At 39.9% G+C, this 25,209-nt stretch overlaps 2 protein-coding genes and 1 pseudogene across 3 annotated transcripts in view; 1 reads left to right on the top strand and 2 right to left on the bottom strand.

Moving 5' to 3' along the window:
* The window catches only part of DEPDC4 (DEP domain containing 4), a 30,407-nt gene extending 28,911 nt beyond the window's left edge, over positions 1-1,496 (bottom strand). The window contains 1 exon segment of the mRNA XM_030820265.1: positions 1,268-1,496. Within this exon segment, the coding sequence (XP_030676125.1) occupies positions 1,268-1,496 (229 nt within the window).
* On the bottom strand, positions 828-21,643 carry ZNF677 (zinc finger protein 677). The gene is made up of 4 exons (XM_030819751.1): positions 21,440-21,643; positions 18,386-18,456; positions 10,615-10,768; positions 828-3,148 (listed from the first exon to the last, which is right to left on the bottom strand). Exons 2-4 carry the CDS (start codon positions 18,398-18,400, stop codon positions 1,578-1,580), a joined length of 1,740 nt encoding a protein of 579 aa, XP_030675611.1. The 5' UTR covers positions 18,401-18,456; positions 21,440-21,643; the 3' UTR covers positions 828-1,577.
* Positions 5,256-7,618, top strand: LOC105738312 (annotated as a pseudogene). The gene has a single exon (XR_004031915.1). The product of XR_004031915.1 is annotated as an interferon regulatory factor 2-binding protein 2 pseudogene (transcript).
* Positions 21,644-25,209: the final 3,566 nt, after the last annotated feature.

Here is a 25,209-nt window from a genome sequence, read left to right as displayed (position 1 = left end):
AGCGTGAGCCACCGCACCCAGCCAAGAAGTATAATCTATTCTAAATAAAATGGTATCAAATGCAATCTCAGGGGCCAAATGTGAATCCCCTGTAAGAACACTACTCTGGTTCTTTTGATGGAACTGTCGTCTATGGTAACCATTCTCTCTTCAGTTTCCAAAAATAAGACCTATGTTCAATAATCTGTGATATGCAACAGTTACTACCTTTCAAGAGAGGGTGACTATCCTTCCCGCTCCATTTCTTTCTACCACATATGCAGTCTCTAGTAACCGACCATTTTACTTCCATGAAAATCTCTCAATGTCCCACCCTGTTCTTCTTGTTTCATGGTCATCTTGTAGTATAACCAATCTCTCCTATAATCGACAAAGGTCCCCAGTCATATCAACAATTCTAAGGGGTCCTGACCACATAAAGCATATACGTTAGACAATAGTTTACCTCTCTTCTGTCACAAACCCCCATGCTCTTATAGCATATTGTATATTAGTGTCCTTGGCTGGGCACGGTGCCTGTAATCCCAGCACTTTGGGAGGCCAAGGCGGTTGGATCACCTGAGGTCAGGAGTTCAAGATCAGCCTGGCCAACATGGCGAAACCCTGTCTCTACTAAAAATACAAAAAAAAAAAAAAAACTAGCCGGGCATCATGGCGCATGCCTGTAATCCCAGCTACTCATGAGGCTGAGGCAGGAGAATCGCTTGAACCCGGGAGGCAGAGGTTGCAGTGAGCTGAGAACGTGCCACTGCACTCCAGCTTGGGCAACAGAGCAAGACTCTGTCTCCAAAAAGAAAAAAAAATTAGTGTTCTTGCTTTTTCCAGGTTTCAATAATATAAATAAGCCACACCTAAGGAAGTAGTCTCTTCCATCTTATATCCATTCCTTGAGACAATCATGATAAATGAAAAGCATGCGATGAAGATTTAACATCAACAGATTTCATACTTTTAAAAATATGAAATAACGGAATAAAAAATCCTTAACACTGAAGTTAGATCTTTCCACAGATGTCCTTGCTCCTCTGACACACACCATCTCATGAGTTTGTGACTTTTTAAAATTGTCTGTGAATTTAACATCGATCACTTAATCTTCAAGGAATAAAGACTTAGTTCTTTCTAGCCTGAATTTTTGTATGACAAAATGCTTGCATATAAGGATGAATTTCCATTGAGAAATTTAAAATAATTTACCACCTTCATTTGTAATGCTTCTCTCCAATACGAATGGTGAACCCTCAAGTCAGAACATTGCTTAAAGGACTTGCCATATTTCTATGGTTCCCATCCTGAATGTCTTCTGTTACAACCATAATAGGGTAAATATTTTTATAAAGCTGTTCACATTCATTATACTTGTAAGGCTTCTCTACAGTAAGAATTCCGTGATGTTCCACAAGGCTTGAACTTCGGATAAGCCTTGCCATACATGTTATCTTTGTGTGGTTTATCTCAAAGATGTATATTCTGGTATCAAGTGAGGTATAAGCCATAGCTAAAGGCTTTACCACATTTTCGTTTTATATGATTTCTTTTCACAATGGAGCCCCCTGATGCTAAGTACAGCTTGAATATTATTTAATTTTTGTCTCATTATATTTGATATGTTTTTCTCTATTATAACTTTTTTGATGATCTCCAAGGTTTGAACTTTGGAATAAAGTATTACCATGTATATTATGTTTACAATATTTCTTTTCAATGTGTATTTTCTGATGTCTAGTGAGGTTTGCAAATTGGGTAAAAGCTTTGCCACATTCAGTACATTTGTAAGGTTTCTCTCCAGTATGGATTTTCTTATGCTGAGTAAGATTTGAACGTTCAGTAAAGGCTTTGCCACATTCAGGACATTTGTAAGGTTTCTCTCCAGTATGAGTTCTCTGATGACCCCAAAGGTGTGAACGTTTGATAAAAGCTTTATCACATTTATTACATTTGTAAGGTTTTTCTCCAGTGTGAATTCTCTGATGTTCCACAAGACTTGAACTTTGGATAAAAGCCCTGCCACATACATTACATTTGTGTGGTTTCTCTCCAGGATGTATATTCTGATGCCTAGTGAGATGTGAGCACTGCTTAAAAGCTTTGCCACACTCATTACATATGTAAGGCTTCTCTCCAGTATGGATTCTCTTATGTTGGGTAAGGCTTGAACGCTCAGCAAAGGCTTTGTCACATTCATTACATTTGTAAGGTTTCTCTCCAGTATGAATTCTTTCATGACCCCAAAGGTGTGAACGCTGGATAAATGCCTTACCACATTCATTACATTTGTAAGGTTTCTCTCCAGTATGCATTCTCTGATGACTTGCAAGATTTGAATTTTGACTACAGACTTTGCCACATATATTACATTGATATGGTTTCTCTCCTGTATGGACTCTCTGATGCCTAGTGAGGTTCGAACACTGGTTAAAGGCTTTGCCACACTCATCACATTTGTAAGGTCTCTGTCCAGAGTGAATTCTCTGATGATTAGTGAGGTTCGAACTTTTGCTAAAAGCCTTTCCACAGTCATTACATTTGTATGATTTTTCTCTAATGTGTGTTCTCCCATACTGTGTATGTAACAAAGGGTATTTCAAAATCTTTCTATATTTATTATAAATGTTTTTGACACAAGGAGGAAGTGGTGAAACTGAGGAACTATTGATAGACTTCTCAATTGGATTACATTCATACATTTTCTCCCCAGTTTGAAATCTCTGTAGTTCAGCCAGCTGTGCCTGTAAGCTTAATCCGATTCTATTTTCAAAACACTTCACGTATTTGTTTCCAGCATACCTTATGTTATTTTTCAGTTTTAACAAATTCCTTATAAATGGCTTGTCATGTATGAAATATTGGTATGCACTATCTCTTATAGAAACATTCTGCTTTAAAGAGAAATGTATTGAGGATTTATTATGTTGTTGATCTTTTCTGTGAGTGAGATTTTTGTTACAGGTCAAAGGCGTTCCTTTGTAATTTTTTGCATCATAGTCCCACAGGCTGTCAAACTTAGGCATATTTTCCCAGACTTCCTTGAGGTCAAAATTGTTGATGCCATGGCTTTCCTTTCTTTCTAATATCACCAGATGGTATAATTCCTCTTTATTATTTTCCTTTGGTGATAATCCCTTGCTTGTAAATCCAACAGAAATATCTGAAAGATATTAAAAAACCACAGGCTTTCCATCAAATAGAGTTGCAAGGTAAATATTTTATTAAAATACATATTACAAGAAAACTAAGATTTACAATGAACAGAGTTATGAAGCTTCTCAATTGTCTTTAAACATTTAAGAACACAAAGGGACTAGCTGTCCTCAGTAAAGTAACATAGTAACAAAACATGTAACAAATTATTTTAAGCACAGTTTAAAACACCCTATAGCTAAAACACTCATACTATGTAAATCCACATAAACTCTGAAAGAAGAAGTATTTTTCCACCACCACTCCAAGGAACACGTAAATTGGCATAGCTATATGGTAGTCTCATATTTGAAGATAAACAAATACTAATGCATTATTTAGTACACAATTATTACACACAAATAAAAGGTAAGGCACAGATCAAGCTTATCTAATAAAAAATATTTAAAAACGACAATTCATAATTGCAAAAAAACTGCAAGGAAAAATTAGGAAGAATTTAATAAAATTTTGAATATTTACAAATTGCAAATATGAGTACTTGTTATAAAAATACCTATACCCACGTAGAATGTGCATTTTGCAGCATGAACAATTTGTGCATGGTGGTTATATTGCATAATATATACTGAAAAACCATCATCTGTAAATCATTATAAAAATAAATAAAACACTTTAGTAACCTGTGAAAATCTAACAGGCAAGTTAATAAACAACCACAATTACACAAAATTGTCAGTGAAATTCTAAAGAATTATTGCTTATGAACTACAGAAAAAACAGAAGGGACACACAATAGGAAAAATAATACGTTGAGAATCACTAAATTTTGAATATCAGCTTCAGGTAAATGCACATTATTATAAAGATGAAGAATTAGGAGGGGAGTCTGAAATAATTTCATGCCTGCAGTTATATGACAGCAGTATATAGAGAAACTCCCTGACTAGGAAATGTCATCTAGTTTTCCGGTTCTATGGCCAAAAAATACATATAATGAAAGCTGTGTGCTTTAACGTTTTATTATGTAGAGTCAGAGAAAATGTTGATATGAAAAAAAAACTACAAAAAAAGAAAATATGTAAGACATAATGCAGGCAAAGGTCAATCTCATAAGAAACATGACAGACACTTGACATTATCTTATTCATAAAGGTAACTTTTCAAACCATACTAAATGCTATGCAAGTTACTAAGGTCTCTAACAGCATTAATTGATTTAAATCCTCTTGAGGTAAATTATTACACCTTTTCATATCAAAACAAAGGGCTGAAGAGGTTTACATATCTATCCCTAACTCACAGAGAAAGCAAATTTAAAAGCCAGAATCTGAACCTGTGTGTGCAGGCTAAGATGCCATATTCACAGCATTAAGCACCACTGGCCACCCAGGGCAGTACAGATTACAAGTCACAGCAAATACGAGGAGTGTAGGAAGAAATGTTTCAAGGCAGATATGGGACCTGAGCTGTGTCACCTATAGTGTGACAGCACCACTGCTCTCAGATAGCATTTAAGTCACCTTATCTTGCACAAGTTGTTTAGACAGTGACCAGATCATGCTGCTGTCCTGAGTAAGCTGTCTTGTGTATAAGTAGGAGTCATTCTTTACACAGTGTGTGCAATGAAGGGATGTTATTCTGTGCTAAAAAGAAATGAGCTGTCAAGCTATAAAAAGACATGGAAGAAATTTATTTTATTTATTTTTTGAGATGGAGTCTCACTCTGTCGCCCAGGCTGGAGTGCAGTGGTGCGGTCTCGGCTCACTGCAACCTCTGCCTCCCAGGTTCACGCCATTCTCCTGCCTCAGCCTCCTGAGTAGCTGGAACTACAGGCGCCCACCACCACGCCTGGCTAATTTTTTGTATTTTTAGTAGAGACGGGGTTTCACCGTGTTAGCCAGGATGGTCTCGATTTCCTGACCTTGTGATCCGCCCACCTTGGCCTCCCAAAGTAGTGGGATTACAGGCATAAGCCACCGCGCCCAGCCCTAGAAATTTAAATGCATATTATTAAGTGAAAGAAGCCAATCTGAAAAGGCCATATACTATATGGTTCCAACTATATGACATTCTGGAAAAGGCAAATCTATGGAGACAGTAAAGAGATCCGTGGTTGCCAGGTGCTGGGGAGAGGGAGAGGTGAACAGACAGAGCACAGATTTTTTAGGGCAGCGTAATTATTCTGTAAGATACTATTATGCGCTGAGCTGAGCGCGGAAGGTGCGGGCAAGAGCCGCGGGTCTGGAGAGCAGGACTGGGTCAACAGGCCCAAGACTGTGCGTGACATGCGGCTGGCGCTGCACCAGCACAGCCACTCGGGGCCCTTCGAGAGCAAGTTTAAGAAGGAGACGGCCCTGACTGCAGGCAGGTTGTTGGGTTTCGAGGCCAACGGGTCTAAAGCAGTTGCAAGAACAGCAAGGAAAAGGAAGCCCTCTCCAGAACCAGAAGGTGAAGTCGGGCCCCCTAAGATCAATGGAGACGCCCAGCCGTGGCTGTCCACATCCACAGAAGGGCTCAAGATCCCCATGACTCCTACATCCTCTTTTCTGTCTCCGCCACCACCCACTGCCTCACCTCATTCCAACCGGACCACACCGCCTGAAGCAGCCCAGAATGGCCAGTCCCCCATGGCAGCCCTGATCTTAGTAACAGACAATGCAGGGGGCAGTCATGCCTCAAAATATGCCAACCAGGTTCACTCCACTACCAGGAGGAATAGCAACAGTCCGCCCTCTCCGTCCTCTATGAACCAAAGAAGGCTGGGTCCCAGAGAGATGGGGGGCCAGGGAGCAGGCAACACAGGAGGACCGGAGCCAGTGCACCCTGCCAGCCTCCTGGTCTCCTCTCTGGCAGCCAGTGCCCCGCTGTGCTGCACCCTCTGCCACGAGCAGCTGGAGGACACCCATTTTGTGCAATGCCCATCCGTCCCTTCGCACAAGTTCTGCTTCCCTTGCTCCAGACAAAGCATCAAACAGCAGGAAGCTAGTGGAGAGGTCTATTGTCCTAGTGGGGAAAAATGCCCTCTTGTGGGCTCCAATGTCCCCTGGGCCTTTATGCAAGGGGAAATTGCAACCATCCTTGCTGGAGATGTGAAAGTGAAAAAAGAGAGAGGCTCGTGACTTTCCGGTTTCAGAAAAACCCAACGATTACCCCTAATTAAAACTGCTTGAATTGTATATATATCTCCATATGTATACATATCCAAGACAAGGGAAATGTAGACTTCATAAACATGGCTGTATAATTTTGATTTTTTGAATACATTGTGTTTCTATATTTTTTTTTTTACGACAAAAGGTATGTACTTATAAAGGCATTTTTTTCTTTTGTTAACGTTATTAGCATATCTTTGTGCTTTATTATCCTGGTGATAGTTACCGTTCTATGTAGGCTGTGACTTGCGCTGCTTTTTTAGAGCACTTGGCAAATCAGAAATGCTTCTAGCTGTATTTGTATGCACTTATTTTAAAAAGAAAAAAAAAGCCAAATACATTTTCTGACATTGTAAGATGGCCTTACTGTCTGTCATTCCTTATTGCTGACCCCTTTCTCAGGCCGGAGGCCAAGTGGTGGAGAAGGAAAGGAAATGATTGAACGGGCATGTTGTCAAGTGGGCATGCCACTGGGAAATACCACCAGTTTACCCTGAAACATTGTCCTCAGAGAAGTAGCAAAGTGGATTTTGAATCTCTATTTTGTTCAAAAGTTCAGTTCCTGAGATACTGATGACTGAGAGTGCTGCTGGGAAATTTTCAGGACTGTGTGGTCTTTCGGGTTTTTTTTTTTTTTTTTAAGACTAAGTTGACCGCTGTTCACTGTCCACGTGATCAGTTGTAAGATTACAATGCTGCATGCTAGTTGGTTACATAAGACACAATTCCAGTGATGGAAGGCGGTTGTAATGGATGGCACTGCCATCTTTGAGCAGAGCCCAGCTCTGCAGCGCCACTTCATCTTTTTAAACACCCTAGAGGTCTGGTTGTTGTTTCTGTTGTCCTTTATTTTGAAGGAGTTGCAAGAGAAGTTACAGTCCAGGTGAACTTGGAAATTGTGGGATTGGTTTTGTTTCTGTTTTGTTTTGTTTATCATTTACCTGTAGTGCTATTGCAGTCGATACTATCACCTATACCCTGTTTCTAGTGAGTGCTGAATACAGTATGATACAATGACAGTAACAGCCGCGTGGTGCTGCCAGGACTGCCCTTGGGAATATCAGTGACAGCCCAAATGTGGGTGTAGGAAACCTGTAATTTCCTTCTTAACATGTGCTTGAAATACCAAGTGAATACTACTGTTCTGGAAAAAAATGATAAACTAGTGGAAATTAAAGAAATTAAGGGTTTTATATAATAGGCCCCACCTCTCAAAATATTTTTAGAAGTCTTTTTGTAAACTAATTTCTTTTGATGACTATTTTGCATCAGTAAAATGATTTTTTTAAAACCAATATATCATCAATTATTAGAAAAAAAAAGACACTATTATGGAGGATATATGTCTATTATATATTTGCCCAAACCCAAAGCATATACATAGAGTGAACCCCAACGTCGACTATGGACTTTGGGTGATAATCATGTGTCAATGTAGGTTTATCAATTGTAACAAATGTAGCACTGTGATGGGGGATGGTGATAACGGGGGAAGACGCTGTGCATGTGTGGGGGCACAGAGTATATGGGAAATCTAGTACCTTCCATCAAGTTTGCTGTGAACATAAAATTGCTAAAAAACAAAAAGTCTATTTTTAAAAAGTATAAGCTAAGAGTTGATATAAAGTTACAGGAAACAGAAGTAAAGGGAATAACTAATACTATCCTTTAACAAAGTTTTGGAGGTTATATATGTTTTGAGGAAGCTAATACTCAGACATAAACACGCAAGGAAGAAAGCTTCTGGTAAAATATATAAAACATCATGAGAGTATATGAAGCAGAAAAATATATATATAATAAAACAATATTCATTCATCTCATGGCCCCACACACTGTAGATATAAAACAAAAAACACTAAGAGTATCATAAAAACATGTAACTGGTGATTAAATACAAGTTCATTTATACCAATGACATTGGCAAAATGAAAGTGTCAGTGGCTTAAACAAATTATACTGAACTTTAAAAATGTATGCCTAAATCAACTTTATAAGCTCCCTCAATAAAGGCATAAAAATCATACTGAAGAAAAATGTACAACTGCGCATATGGGATGAACAATGTGGTATGAACAACAGTTTGGTCAACATTTTCGCAGATATGAGGTTGAGAACTTGGACAATGTTCTTCCTAGGATAAACTCCTACACCTTGTATTGCTGGCTCCAAGGCGATGATCATTATATATCTATCAGCATCGTCACACTGCCCTTGGGAGACACTGTAAACTCCACAAAAACCAGAAGGTCAGAAGCACTTATCCCTCAGGCTCTCCTGATTCTCTCTCAGCATACTGGGACATGATGGCTACTCTACTTAGTGGCTTCAAGAGGCACCTCTATGCAGAATGATACTGTAACAGATTAATTAATGTTCTCTTTCAAGAATATTCTGTTACCAAGGAAACCTCTTCCATGGGAGAGTCCACCAAAAGTTGTCCATTCCCATTGGTGGGTTATCACAGCAGAAAGAGAGGAAATTTCAGACTCTAGGAATGTGTATTTTTCTTTTTCTTTTTTTTTTTGAGATGGAGTTTCGCTCTTGTTGCCCAGGCTGGAGTGCAATGGCGCGATCTCGGCTCACCACAACCTCTGCCTCTCAAGTTCAAGCGATTCTCCTGCCTCAGCCTCCCGAGTAGCTGGGATTACAGGCATGCGCCACCACACCCAGCTAATTTTTGTATTTTTAGTAGAGACGGGGTTTCTCCATGTTGGTCAGGCTGGTCTCGAACTCCCGACCTCAGGTGATCCGCCCGCCTCAGCCTCCCAAAGTGCTGGGATTATAGGCGTGAGCCACCATGCCCATCCGGAATGTGTATTTCAAAAGCAACTTTCAGAGGCAAATCTTAGAAGAATATAAAATCAGGAAGACCAAGGTCTCTCTTAAGTTCCTGGACAGGGTAGAAAGCTAGAAAAGGGAGAGAAATAAAAGATATGGGAGTAAAATAAAAGGGTCGGATTTTGTAGGATTCTTAAGAAAAGTCAGTATGCTCTGTCCACAGCTGCAAGGTGAGAACCTAAAAGAATGAGATATATTCCCATTTTGGAATGGCAATCGAAAAGATGATCTCTCTGTCAAGTCTTTATATTACTGCTGAGTAACAATCTCAAAAGCCTGCCCATTCCCCTTTAGACACATGTGGCAAAGCAGAACTGAAGGAATGGCCAAGGGGCTTGAACAAGTAAGAGAGACTGACAGTCTTTAAAATTTCAGGAAACCACAGATACATTTGGGGGGAGCCACTGTTTTCCCATTTTCCTGAAAAGTTCTTGCGGGTATAAGAAATGGGAATAGAAATTGAATAGGTTCTGAGCCAGGGCTACAAAGGCCCCAGCTCTGATCTGTACAGACTGAAAACCACACATCAGACGAAATTATATACACAAAAAGAGTCCTTAAAAACAGCCATCTAGGTCCCTCTCAAAACCAAGAGACCAAAATGGTCAGAGGGGCCAAACAGAGTATTGTAGGTCACGATAGCACCTTTGCTTTTGTGTCTGCAAGAGTTGGGGCATCATGGGAGAGTGGGAGTTCAACCTTTTACACATTTGAGTAACTGTGTTGGGGGACAGTGGGAGGGGGTGTGGACTTTGCTTTGAGAGCTCATAAGAAATAAACTTTTGTTTTCCCACTGATCTTTCCCATTTGCAGAGTTTCCCAAACAATACTCAATGGAGTAGCTTACTCTGTGGCCATCTGAGCGCTTATTTGTGCTCACATTCCAACTTACCTGATGTTTTCCCTATTTTCACTTCACTTTCCATAGTCTAGGACTCTTTCCTATGCTCCAAAATGAACATAATATTCAGCTCAGGAAAGATTTCAACTTATAAAAAAAAAAGTTACATGGTATGCTGTGCTTTTCCTGGATACATTTCCAGCCTTTTGTTCAGCTACGAAGAGAGGACATTACAGATGGGTCTGCAAAACTATTTCCCAAAACGATTTCATAAATTAGTCAACGGACTGCCTTCTTCTGAATGCTTAGGGATTATTTTAAATATGCAGACTCTGAAAAAACTACTGAATCAAAGGCACAGGGATAAAACCATGATACCAGATACTTAAAAACGTTTTCCATAAGGTTTTGTAAGCACTGATGTTCTGGAACCACCACTCATCAAACCCGATTACGTGCAGAACTTCTGAAGAAAGGGGAAGTTTAAAGTCTATATGCTACATTATGCAGCCTTTCCACTCTCAATCAAAAAGTTTCAATCTCCCCTTTTAGAACAGGGATTGGATTCAGACAAGCATATCGGGGCCTCCCGAGAGGCTCACAAGGAAAAATGCAAAGATGTACAAGAGTGGTTACCGTTTTCTGGAGGGATGTTATCCTCATCGAGAGAGAGCAGGTTCCTGTAGTTCTCCAACATCACGTCCCTGTACAAGGCCCTCTGGGCAGGGTCCAGGCACTCCCACTCCTCTTGAGAGAATTCTACGGCCACATCCTTGAATGTAAACAGTCCCTGAAATAAAAGCACACTTCACCAAGTGGACACAGGAAAATTTCTTATTTACACACAAAATGACAGAAAAGAGGTGTACATATTCACTGATTTATGTGAGTCAATGCAAGCAACTTATATATCTCTAATTTTATTTTTTTAAAACTGAGATGAAATTACATAACATAAAATTAGCTATTTCAGGCTGGGTACAGTGGCTCACACCTGGAATTTCAGCACTTTGAGAGGCTGAGGCGGGAGGACTGCTTGAGCTCAGGAGTTTGAGACCAGTCTGGGCAACAAAGTGAGACTCTATCTCTATAAAAAAATTTAAAAAATTAGCTGGGCACAGTGGCATGGGCCTGTGGTCCCAGCTACTCAGGAGGCTGAGGTGGGAGGATCACTTGCACCTGGAAGGTGGAGACTGCACTGAGCAGTGATCATGCCACTGCACCCCAGTCTGGGAGACAGAGCAAGACTTTACCTCAAAATAAAATAAATCAGCCATTTTAAAGTACAGTTCAGTGGCATTTAGTATATTCACAAAGTTATACACCACCACCTCTGTCTAGTTCAAAAACATTTTTATCAACTCCAAAAGAAATGCCATACCCATTAAGCAGTCACTCCCCATGTGACTTTAACATGAAATAAGCTTAACCAAATAGGTAAATGACTTGCATGCTGCAAACTATAAAATACTAATGAAGGAAATTAAAGCAGACAAAACAAATGGAAAGATATTCTATGTTTGAGAACTTAGGAAATTAATACTATGAAAATGTCCATATTATCCAAAGCAATCTACAGTCAATGCAATCCCTATCAAAATCACAGTAGCACTTTTTACAAAAATATAAGAAATAATCTTAAAATTCATATAGAACTGTAAAGACCCAAAAGAGCCAAAGCCAATTTTGAGCAAGAATATCAAAGCTGAAGTATCACACTTCCTGATTTCAAAGTATATTACAAAGGTATGGTAATCAAAACAGTATGGTACTGGCATAAAATAGACACACAAAACAAAAGGACTAGAATACAAAGCCCAGAAATAAACTTACACATATACAATCAACTGATCTTTGACAAGTGTGTCCAGAATACATAATGGAGAAAAGATGCTCTCTTCAGTAAATAGTGCTGGGAAATCTGTACATCCAAATGCAAAAGAATGAAACTGGATGCTTATTTTACGCCATAAATAAAAATAAACTCAAAACTGACTAAAGACTCAAGGTAAATTTACTCAATTTACCTTGTGTCTTTAGTTTCACCTGAAATTGTAAAACTCCTAGAAGAAAACATAGGGGAAAATGTTCTTGACATTATCTTGGCAATGATTTCTTGGATATCACACCAAAAGCGCAGGCAAGAAAAGCAAAAACAGACCAGTGAGACTACATCAAACCAAAAAACTTGTGCACACCAAAAGAAACAACCAACAAAACAAAAAGGCAACTTATGGAATGGGAAAATATTTGCAAACTATTTACCTGAGAAGGGGTTAATATCCAAAAAATTGAAGGAACTCCTACAATTCAAGAGCCAAAAAAACTAATTACCCAATAAAAAACGGGCAAAAGAGCTGAACAGACATTTTTTCCAAAGAGAATATAAAAATGGCCATTAGGTACATGAAAAGGTGCTCAATATCACTAACCACCAGGAAAATGCAAATCAACAACATAATATGATCTCACATCTATTAGGATGACCATTAAAGAAAAAAAAGGACAAGCGATGTCTAGGATATGGAGAAAAGGGAACTGTTGTACAGTGTTGGTCAGAATATGAATTAGTGCAGCCACTATGGAAACAGTATGGAGGTTCCTCAAAAATTAAAAATAGGCTGGGTGTGGTTACTCACACCTGTAATCCCAGCACTTTGGGAGGCCTAGGTGGGCGGATCACAAGATCAGAAGTTCAAGACCAGCCTGACCAACATGGTGAAACCCCATCTCTATTAAAAACATAAAAATTAGCCAGGCGTGGTGGTGGGCACCTGTAATCCCAGCTACTCAGGAGGCTGAGGCAGGAGAATCGCTTGAACCGGGGAAGCAGCAGTTGCAGTGAGCCGAGATCGCGCCACTGCATTCCAGCCTGGGCAACAAAGGAAGATTCCATCTCAGGAAAAAATAAAAATAAAACGACTGGCTGGGCGCAGTGGCTCACGCATGTAATCCTAGCGCTTTGGGAGGCCTAGGCGGGCAGATCACGAGATCAGGAGATCGAGACCATCCTGGCTAACATGGTGAAACCCCGTCTCTACTAAAAACACAAAAAATTAGCCAAGCTTGGTGGCGGGTGCCTGTAGTCCCAGCTACTCGGGAGGCTGAGGCAGGAGAATGGCGTGAACCCGGGAGGCGGAGCTTGCAGTGAGCCGAGATCGTGCTACTGCACTCCAGCCTGGGTGACAGAGCGAGACTCTGTCTCACAAAAAAATAATAAAAATAAAACGACCATGATCTAGCAATTGCACTTCTGGGTATATATCCAAAAGAATTAAAATCAGGATCTTGAAGAGGGATAGGTACTTCCATATTTATTGCAGCTTTATTCTTAATAGCCAAGCCATGGCTAAATGTCCATCGAGGAATGACTGGATAAAGAAAATGTGGTACACACACACACACACACACGAATATTATTCAGCCTTAAAAAAGAAGAAAATCCTGCTATTTGCTATAGACTACCTGAATGAAACTGGAGTATTGTTACACAAGTGAAATAGGCCACACAGAGAACAAATACATGATTCCACTTGTATAAGGAACTGAAAACAGTAAAACTCATAGAAACAGAGAATAGAATGGTGGTTGCTAGGTGCTGAGTGGGGAAATGGTGAGGCAGTAATCAGTTTCAGTTACACAAGATGAAAAAGTCCTAGAGATCTACTGAATAACACAGTGCTTATAGTTAATTCTGTATTGTATACTTAAAAATGTGTTAAGACAGTAGTTCTTAGGTTGTATTCTTACAAAAATATGAAACAATAAAGACAGCAGGAAAAAAACTTTCTGGGGCAATGGATATGTTTATGACAGATTGTAGTGGTGGTGTCAGAGGTGTATACTTATCTCCAAACTCATCAGATTGTATACATTACATATGTATAGCTTTTTTATGTCAATCATACCTCAATAAGGAAGTTAAAATTCATTTAAAACTGAAATTTTCAGTTTTCCTTTTATTGATTTCCAATTTCACTCGATTGTGGTGTGAGAATACAGTTTTATGAGTTCTAGCTTTTTAAAACGTATTGAGACTTGTTCTGTGGCCTGACATGTGGTCTATCCTGGAGAATATGCTATGTGCACTTGACAAGAGTGCAGATTCTGTTTTTGCTGAGTGCAGTTGTCTTTCCGTGCTTGTTTGGTGTAGTTTACAGCAGCGGCGTCCAATATTTTGGCTTCCCTGGGCCACACTGGAAGAAGAAGAATTGTCTTGGGCCACACATAAAATACACTAACACTAATGACAGCTGATGAGCTTTAAAAACACACACACACACACACAAAATCTCATGTTTTAAGAAAGTTTACAAATTTGTGTTGTGTCATATTCAAAGCCATCCTGAGCCACATGCAGTCCGTGGTCCATGGGTCAGATATTCTTGGTTTAAAGTGTTGCTCAAGCCCTTTATTTCCTTACTAATCTTCTGTCTGGTTGTTCTATCCATTATTAAAAAGAGAGCATTGAATTCTCCAACTATTATGGTAGGACTGTATCTCCTCGTAATTTTTGCTCCAAAATATTTGGGGCTTTGATATTTGATCCATATTTTTTATAGCAGTTACATGTTCTTGATGGATTAACCCCAATATTTACTGTCCTTCAACACCTCTGGTATCAATTTTTCATTTAAAGTTTATTTGGTCTGCTATCTGTATAGCTTCCAGCTAGGTTTAATATTTGCATGAAATACCTTTTTACATCCCTTTATTATACTTTCCAGCCTATTTGTGTCTTTAGCTCTAAAGGAAGTCTTTTATAAATATAGTGAAATCATAGTTTTAAAAAATTATTCCTCCAATAAGTGCCTTTTAATGGAGAATTTAATCCGCTTACATTTAAAGTAACTACCAATAAAAGAACTACTTTTACCATTTTGCTACTTTTTTTTATATGCCTATCTTTTTTGTTTTGTAATTATCCCCTTACTTCCTTCTTTGTGTGTATAAGCTTGTGTGTGAATATCATTTCGGTTCCCTTCTCTACATTTTTGTTATTTTCTTAATGGTTGCCCTGGGGATTAAAATTTACATCAGAAGCTGATAATAATTAAGTTTCAATTGATGTTAAGTTGGCTTCAATTGCATAACAACTTCTGTTTCTATATAGCTCTGGCTGGTTCTCTTTACACTGTCAAAAATTACTTCTCTACGCATTTTATAGCCAGTAACAGATTTACAATTATTGTTTTATACATGTCTTTTAAATCATACAGAAAAAAAGTTTTTAAAAAACCAGTAATATTGGCTTTTATATTTATACCTATGTAGGTATTTTACCCATATTAATTTGTTCTTATGGCTTTAAGGTACTGCTGGTGTCCTTTAATTTCAGCCTAAAAGACCGTTTAACATTTCATGCAGGGTTAAGTCCACTAATGCAAACTCCCTCAGCTCTTGTTTATCTGGGGATCTCAATTTCACTGTCAATTCTGAAGGATAATTTACCTGATATTGAATTCCTGCTGGATAGTCCTTTCATTTCAAACTTTGAGTACGTCATTCCACTAATTTCTAGCCTCCATAGTTTCTGATGAGAATTTGGCTGTTAATCTTTTTGAGGATCACTGTACATGACAAATCATTTCTATGTTGCTACTATCATGATTCTCTTTTCCTTCCACAGTTTATGTGTCTTGCTGTGGATCTCTATAAGTTTATCACAATTACAGTTCACTGAGTTTCCTAGGTATACAGATTCATGTTCTTTATATATTTGGGAGGTTTCAGTTCTTATTTCTTCAAATATTCTTTCTGCCTTTTGCTTTCTCCTTTTCTTCGAAAATTCTTATTAAGCATACATGCACATGCTTCATGGTGTCCCAAAGCTTTCTTACATTTTATTTTTCTTCACTTTCTTCTGCTCAGATTAAATAATTTCAATTAACCTGAAGTTTAAGTTAGCTGATTCTATATTCTGTCAATCTACTCTTGAAACTTTATAGTTGAAATTTTCATGTTATACTTTCCAGCTCCAAAACTTCTATTTTTCTTTTTAATAATTTCTATGTCTTTACTGATATTCGTTGAAACACTGTTGTCCTACTTTCCTTTAGTTCTTTGTCCACCGTTTACTTCAGCTCTCTGAGCGTGGTTAAGATAGTTGATTTAAAGTATTTTTTAGTAAGTGTAATGTCTGAGCTTCCTCAGAAACATCATTATTAAGCCAGTAATCATGCTTCAAATTGCCCAACCTGGAGGAATCCTCATACAGCTGTAGTAGAGTTGGCCTGCTCAGAGGCAGCCAATGCGGATTCTTTATAATGGAGAAAAACTGTAAACAACCCATGTGTCTTCAGTAAGAGAACGCTCCAATGAGAAAGTAAAAACTCAAGTTATCTCCGTTTACCAGCATAAAAACAAAACGAAGACATACAGTATACAAATATACAAATTTGCAAAACAGAGTATCACAACAAAATATTCACTCAACATTTTCTAAAATTAAATTATGATTTTTATGATTTCTCTTCCAATGAAAAGAATGAACAGTAGTTCCTGATGGAGACAGTGAGTGATGGTGGACTGGATAACATAATGTTTTACTTCTTAGTCCCTAAGCATCACTGTGTGACATTTTATCATAAAATATATATATATATCATGTGATGTTTACTACAAAAGAAATGGAGTATTTAACAACAAGTAGTGTGATCAGAATTTGGCTCCTGCCTCTCTGATGACAGAAAGTTCTGCTCACAGTTCTTAGCTATATTATAGCCATCTTTTGGGTATTTTTTTTTAATTATTATTTTTTTTTTGAGATGGAGTTTTGCTCTTGTTGCCCAGGCTGGAGTGCAATGGCACGATCTTGGCTCACTGCAACCTCTGCCTCCTGGGTTCAAGCGATTCTCCTGCCTTAGCTTCTCGAGTAGCTGGGATTACAGGTACCTGCCACCATGCCCAGCTAATTTTGTATTTTTAGTAGAGATGGGATTTCACCATGTTGGTCAGGCTGGTCTCGAACTCCTGACCTCAGGTGATCCACCCGCCTCAGCCTCCCAAAGTGCTGGGATTACAGGTGTGAGCCACCCCACTCAGCCCCTTTTGGCTATGATTAAAAAGTCAAAAAAATAACAGATGCTGCTGAGGTTGTGGAGAAAAAGGAACACTTACACACTGTCGGTGGAAGTGTAAATTAGTTCAACCATCCTGGAAGACAGTGTGGTGATTCCTCAAAGATCTAAAAACAGAATTACCATTCAACCCAGCAATCCCATCATGCGTGCATGAACATACACATACGTGCATATGTTCACTGCAGCACTATTCACAATAGCAAAGACATGGAATCAACCTATATGCCCACCAATGGTGGACTGAATAAAGAAAATGTGGTACACATACACCACAGAATACTATGTAGCCATAAAAAAAAAAGAGATCGTGTCCTCTGCAGGAACATGGACGGATCTGGAGCCCATTATCTTTAGCAAACTAACACAGGAACAGAAAACTAAATGCTGCATGTTCTCACAAGTGGGAGCTGAATGATGAGAACACATGGACGCATAGAAGGAAACAACACTCACTGGGGCTTATCAAGGGGTGGAGGAGGGAGAGGATCAGGAAAAATAACTAATGGGTACGAGGTCTAATATCCGGATGATGAAATCATCTGTACAACAAACCCCCATGACACAAGTTTAGCTATATAACAAACCTACCCCTGGACTTAAAGTTAAATTAAGAAAAATAGTAAATTATAGACATTTTTATCTAAACACCCACTGCATGAGAATTCCTAAATGAACAGCAGAGTCTTCATGAGATGGATGCACTGTGAAGAATTTCAAGAACCTCCTGCTGTTAAGACGATTATGTTGATTTAATATTTTAAAACCAATTATGAAAAGACTACCTTCTCCATCCCCAATGTCTACTTCTGAACCTCCCATTCTATTCCAAATTAATATTTTAGAGCCAGAAACACACTGATTCAATTGTTTAGCTACAAATGTATTATAAACTCAAGCTAAGCAAGTTTCCCTCATCAGTCTTCTTTTCCAAAGTTTTCCAGGTATTTGTGCACATTAATATATCACTTACGTATGCAGCTTCTTTAATCCTGGTTTACAAAGAGCTGAAAGGGCATCCAAATGAAGTCTCTAAACAGTCACTACCACCCAACCTCACTGACACCATGAAGCCTGCCCCCCCGTACCCAATCCAGAGGCATAAAACCCTTCCCAGAACAATCATCTAAATGGAACCTTTTCCAAAGTTCCATGTTACTGGGTCACAGTGAGATGGAATCTACGTGGAGATGGAATTGAGGGAAAGCCCTAGGTGTGAATATACATGTTAGTCAGGACACTTCAGAGTCAGATAAAATTAGCAAGTCCAAAATATGGCATTTCAGGAAGGAGAGGACAAAACAATCAACCAAGAATATAACTTTTACCTGAGAAAGAGCCATTCCCTCTTCTTCTGTCTTTCCTCTTCCTCTGAGTTTCTTTCTCAGGTAAGATCAGTCTGTAGGTCAAAAATATGTTGTTTAATGCTTAAAACCAATACATCCCCTTCCTCTACCACACACACACAGGAAGAGGCTTGATACAGAAAAAAGATGGTCCTTAGCTTCCAACTGCAACAAGAGTGAAAATAAACTCATGAAAAAAATAAACTCCTAAACAGAGACTAAGAAGTGAGTTATTCCACCTATGTCTTCAAAAAGTTCTCCCTTCTTGCTGAAACCCACACATTCTGCATCAATCGCATTGTCCTTTGTCCACTTGACACTCAGCCAAGAAGAACTGCTGTGTCCAAATTCATGGCCTCTCCCTGGGTAGCCAGCACCCAATGACTGTCAGTCAATGCAGGATATAAAAGCCTAAAATTGGAACAGGTGAAGAGCCACCATAGCTCCACAAATCGCTGCTGTAGCCATACTAAGCAGTTTAGATTTTTGTCCCACAGGCAGGGGGAAAGCATAAAAAGATTTAATGCCAGGAGATGACATAATAAAACTTAAGACTTACTCCTGATGCAGAGATACGGAGAAAGAATAAAAAGCTGAGAGAGAAGCAGCTCTCCTATCTCTAAGCCTATGCCCCGACCCCTTTCCTAGTAGTTTCCGTCATTTTTGGAAGTCTGAGAGTCATTTAAGACTGTTACTGGGCACCCTCTCTCAAAAAATTGCCACATGCAGACACATGCTCAATCCTGAACATTATTTCAGGGATCCCATCGGCTCAGATTCAGAATTTCTGGTATACCCATCATCTCCACGTTACAGGTGGGCACACTGAGCCTCAGAGAGAGGAGACATTTCATCAAGTTACCTGGAAAAGGTCTGAGCTGAGTGAGAACTCAGTTGTAAATGAATGTTGAAATGGTGTCCTGGATAGGGCAGTAGCAAAGGTTTATTCTTATTTCCAGATCACCATTCACATTCCTGAGTAGAAGCTTCTATTTCATGGGTTTAATCGATCCCAAGGATTTAATTCTTTTCCAGAAAAACATTCAAAAATATGAAATTACAAATAGCTATTACTCTTGGAAAGCATGAAAGGGGGTCAGCTGTGGAGATTAGTGCTCAGTAATCTCTTCATTATGAACAGATGGGCTCTGCTGGAACAAAATTCCACACCAATCCAGGCCATTCTTCAACATCTTGCAGAGAAAGGACAAAGGGGACCTGGGGGAACATCTACTTAATGGGAGGCTTTCAGATGACATAAGGGAGTAAAGAAACTGAATATAGCTGAGCCTTGAGCAACACCAGTGATAGGGGTGCTAATCCCCCCACCCCCAGTCAAAAATCCAGGTATAACTTTTGATTCCCCAAAAACTTAACTACTGATAACCCATTGTTGACCAGAAGTCTACTGAAAACATAAACAGTTGATTAACACATATTTTGTATGTTACATGTATTATATACTGTATTCTTATAAAAAAGCTAGAGAAAAGATAATGTGATTAAGAAAATCATAAGGGAAAATATATTTACCATTCATTAAGAAGAAGCGGATCATCACAGTTCTTCATCTTCCTCGCATCCTCCCTGAGGTCATATTGTGTGGGCTGCAGTGGAGAAGGAAGAGAAGGGGTTCATTTTGCTGTGTCAGGAGTGGCAGGGGTAGAAGAAAATCCCCTGTATAGTTGGACCTGCGTAGCTCAAACTGGTGTTGTTCAAGGTCAACTCTATTAAACTAACTGGTTAAACCAGATTTTAAGTGCTAAAAGATTATCAACACCTTAGAGCGAAACACTGTGAAATCAAGTACCAGACATAAAAGAATAGTTCCAATATATGATAAAAAGTAGAAAGCATTTGGGCCAGGAGTGGTGGCTCACGCCTGTAATCCTAGTGCTTTGAGAGGTGGAGACAGATCACTTGAGGTCAGGAGTTTGAGACCAGCCTGGCTAACAAGGGGATCTACTAAAAATACAAATTAGCCGGGCATGGTGGTGCATGCCTGTAATCCCAGCCACTAGGGAGGCTAAGGCAGGAGAATCGCTTGAACCCTGGAGGCGGAGGTTGCAGTGAGCTGAGAGCAAGCCACTGCACTCCAGCCTGGGTGAGACTCCGTCTAAAAAAAAAAAAAAAAAAAAAAAAAAAGAAAGAAAGAAAGAAAAAGAAAGCATTTAAACCTCATAAGCTGAAAAATACATTTAAGAGAAAATAATTTGAAAATATTTTTTTAAATCCAATAAATTCTGGAATTACATTTAAGACAAGTTGAATACACGTCAAATTTAGAAAATGACACAAGCCACACACAAAAAAGGAGGGAATAATATTGTTAATGTCTGTTTGCAAAAGCAGCATACGGTGTCATAGTTTCTTCCCATTTCTTGACTCTCCTCAAGATCAGAGAAAGGGAAGAGGGTGAGCTGGAATTAACTGAGCTAAGTCAGTTAACCCTATGGCTGAATAAGGGTTGCTTCTGATGTAATAATTAGAAAACGCAGAAGCCTCACACCCTAGTTTTGCAATTTGCATTCTCTTCTGCACAAACAATGAAACAAATTTTAAATTAATTATAGAGCCATACATCAGTACTTCACAACTTAATGCTCCATATTAAATCAACTCCACGCTCGGATTTGGGTGCCCCCCCTTTCTCTACCATTATGTGATTTTTTTCCCCCCTCTCTGTAAATGTCTCTCTTCCACCTTCTGTTTCTGTCCTTTTCTTTTTCCCATTTCGGCGTTTTCCTGTCCCTTTCTGCTCATTTTGCTTCCCTTCCTCTCCTTCTCTGACAGTGTTTGCCCCATCTTGGTAGCATCCTTTTTTTCAGTCCCTGCTATTGTTTCTGATGGCTGTCTAATTTCGCGCATTTCTCCCTCTTTATCCTCCATTTCTGCCTCCCCTCTGTTCTCCCTGGAGGAGGGCGAAGGGGGTGTATCCTCCCCGAGTGAGGGCTTTACCAGGGGGAGGGAAGAGGGAGTCAGAGAAGAGTTTTAAGCAGAGAAACGACGCGGTGGGCGGTCGGTGTCCACACTGACCTAAAGCAAAAAGGTCGGGGCCAGTACCCACTTCAGAACGATTTTAATCCGAAATGGACGCAGATCTCTAGACCCTCTCGGAGCGACGGGACTGGGAACGTCTTAGGGCCACGCCGCGAGAGGAATGAGCAGGTTCGGGGTTTTAACCTACAGGGCGACCCCAAAACCCGACAGCGGAGCGTGGGAACCTGTGGCCTGCGAGGCGCAGGCTTGAACCCGAAAGACGGAGACTCACTCACCCGAGAGCGCCAGTAGCCCCGCGAGATCCGCTTCCGGGTCGGCAGGAACCTGCGCGTACGCGAGTGCACTGGGGCGGCGCAAGGGGCAAGGGCAGGGGCAGGGCGGCGCGGACAACTGTGGGGATGGGCGGGCAAATGGCGGGGGTGGGCGGGCAAATGGCGGGGATGGGCGGGGACAATGGCGGGATGGGCGGGGACAATGGCGGGGTGGGCGGGGACAATGGCGGGATGGGCGGGTACAATGGCGGGGGCGGGGCCTAGGGGTCGGACGCCGGACCTCCCCTCGGCGCGTTCCAGCGACTTTTTTAGGTCTGTTTGTCGCCCAGCAGTACTCGATTCTTTACTTTTGGATTCCCTTGAATCTCTATGGTATCCTTTGGAGCCTAGCTAAGTAAAAAATTAGAGACCTGTGGGCCCCTTATATTGGAATCGGAGCTTAAGCTGGGAAAGGTTTGCTTGAAAACGTTTCTGCGAGCGATGGAGGCGCGTCCTGCGATGAGGCGGGAGGAGCGCTGGGACCTGGTGGATGGGAGAGGACGACGGTATAGGGGGGCGCTTGGATCCAGGAACTTCTGAGATCCGGACGATTAAAATTTTTATTTAATTAAGCGAAAGCTGGAGTTGTCTGCGTAGGTGATGGAAACTGGAATGAGATGCATTTTTGTGTCCGTGCGGAGTGTACAATTTTATATTGACTTTCACTGGAACATAATTTTTATTTCTGCTCCCCAGTCACCCAGGAGGCAGAGATGCACCATGGGCTGAGTTCCAGAGAATTTATGGGGTCAGACCCTGGGCTGTGGGGGGTGGAAGGCTGAGGCTTGGCTTTAAAAGAACAAAAAGTTCTGCTTGCATCTATCTAAATTTATTTTCCTTTCTTTATTATCCTAATGCACACCTCTTGAGATAAATTACAAATCCAAGTGCTGGATTTATTGGAGTTGGTATCTTGTGTTTTGCCTAAGTTATTAATTACTAATATACTATCGTTATTATTATTTTTATTATTATTTTGAGATGGAGTCTCCGTTTCCCAGGCTGGATTATAGTGGCGCGATGTCGGCTCACGGCAATCTGTGCCTCCTGGGTCAAGCGATTTTCCTGCCTCAGCCTCCCGAGTATCTGGGACTACAGGCGTGTGCCACCACGCCTGGCTGATTTTTGCATTTTTAGTAGAGACGGAGTTTCACCACGTTAGCCAGGCTGGTCTGGGACTCCTGAGCTCATGTGATCCGCCCACCTGGGCCTCATGAAGTGCTGGGGTTATAGGCGTGAGCCACCGCTCCTGGCCTTTGGTCTGTAAAGTCTTTCTTCTCAGTTATTTGGAAGAGTATTTTTAACATAATATGTGCTTGGCAATTCTCCTGGCCAACTGAATTGATTTCTCTTGGGCCCAGAGAGGAAACTTATTGACTGGAGGCTCCCCAAGAGAAGATGAGCCCATATGGGGGTATCTGAGTAAACCAAGGTCTATCCACTGTCTCTTTGGGTCTCTGTTTTCGTAACTGGGAATTACATCTGATAACAGGTGAAGGGTGAAAAAAAATGAGAGTGCATTTTACCATAAAAATACGTATATGTTATTTACATATAAACATACACATATAAAAATTCTATTTATTTTACATATAAAAATACATATATGTATTTAAAAAAAATTTTTTTTTGAGACGGAGTCTCACCCATACAGACGGGGTTTCACCGTATTAGCTAGGATGGTCTCGATCTTTTGACCTTGTGATCCACCCATCTTGGCCTCCCAAAGTGCTGGGATTAATAGGTGTGAGCCACAGCGCCCAGCCTCTTTCTCTTTTCAATGTATTAAATGCACAAGATTCCATACTTTCAAATTCCATTTTGCAGAATTATTATATTTTCATAGGTTTCCCAAATCAAATATTAATTCACGTTTCGGTTAGTTGTTTTAAAATAATAAATATATAGTTACATAATCTTTAAAATGATTAATTTGTTTTCTAGCCTAAAATGCTTTATCACCTTTTATGTTTCATGTCTCATATTTTAGTGCACAACCTACCTAATTTTGTACATTAATTTCCGCGATGGGTGCCACAGTATTTTTAGTCTTTGCAGACAATGAAATGAGTTTTTCTGCTGGTATCTTAACATCTACCCACATTAAATACATTGGTTCATATAAAATTATTTAGTGCTTATTATAACTTATTAAGACCTATGAATATTCATTCATAAGTTATATTGATATGTAGAATAAATACTTTGACAAAAATAGGAAATTATCAAACCAAATTTATAAAGTGAACATGACAAATATTTATACATATGTAGGTGTGTGTATGTATGTGTGTATATATGTATATATATGTGTGTATAGATATATAAAGAACACAACTAGGCAACTATTATAGTATAGCGTAGTAGTGAACACCAATGTTACTGCAACCAGGCTACTCACGTTCAAATCTTCACTCTTCTGGTATTTAAATGAGTCACCTAACCTTCTTGTGCTTAAACTCTTTTAGAGTTGGTGAAAGGAGAATAATATGAATTCCTAACTCATGGAGTTGTGAATATTAAATGTTAGAATAGGTACAGCATTTATAAAAGTCACTCATACATTGTAGGTGCTGTAAAAAGAAATACACGAAACTTGGGAAATTTCTTAACAATATATCTCTCTATATATTTCACTTTTAATATTCAGGGGGAAGAAATCATCATAAGTGAAAGGTTATTTTCCATGAAAATGTGGCCCACAACTCATGTTGCCATGCAGAACCTTCTGCTTACTGAATATTGAGTGCTGGAAAATGACAGAATGGCCTCTGTGGATCTGAAAATTGGAATGATCTTCCTATTTGCGGGCAGCAAGCCACCCAGGTGCCGAGGCAAGAAACCGAGGGCACGAGCTGTTCCAGTATAATAAAATATATAAAACAACAAGAGTTATACTAGATCTAGATCATAGATATGATTATATATGAATATCATTAATCATTAGTTGGTAGCAATTACTCTTTATTCCAATGTTATAATAATCCTCGCTCTATAATCATAACCTGGGAAAAGCCAGGCCATACAGATATAGGAGCTGAGGAGACGTAGTGAAAAGTGACCAGAAGACAAGAGTGTGAGCCTTCTGTTATGCCCAGACAGGGCCACCAGAGGGCTCCTTGGTCTAGCGGTACCGCCAGAGTCTGGGAAGATGCCCGTTGCCAGGTGGACCGTGGTCTAGTGGTAGCATTAGTGTCAAGGAAAAACACCCACTACTTAGCAGACCGGGAAAGGGAGTCTCCTTTTCCCCGGGGGAGTTTAGAGAAGACTCTGCTCCTCCACCTCTTGTGGAGGGCCTGACACCAGTCAGGCTTTCCCACAGTTATCCGGAGGCCTAACCGTCTCCCTGTGATGCTGTGCTTCAGTGGTCACGCTCCTAGTCCGCCTTCATGTTCCATCCTGTACACCTGGCTCTGCCGTTTAGTTAGCAGTAGCAAATTAGTGAAAGTACTAAAAGTCTCTGATATGCAGAAATAATGGTGTAAGCTGTCTGTC

This window comes from Nomascus leucogenys, chromosome 10, assembly GCF_006542625.1.
Source record: "Nomascus leucogenys isolate Asia chromosome 10, Asia_NLE_v1, whole genome shotgun sequence".
NCBI classification, from domain to species: domain Eukaryota; kingdom Metazoa; phylum Chordata; class Mammalia; order Primates; family Hylobatidae; genus Nomascus; species Nomascus leucogenys.
This window is presented reverse-complemented; position numbering and strand designations above follow the sequence as displayed.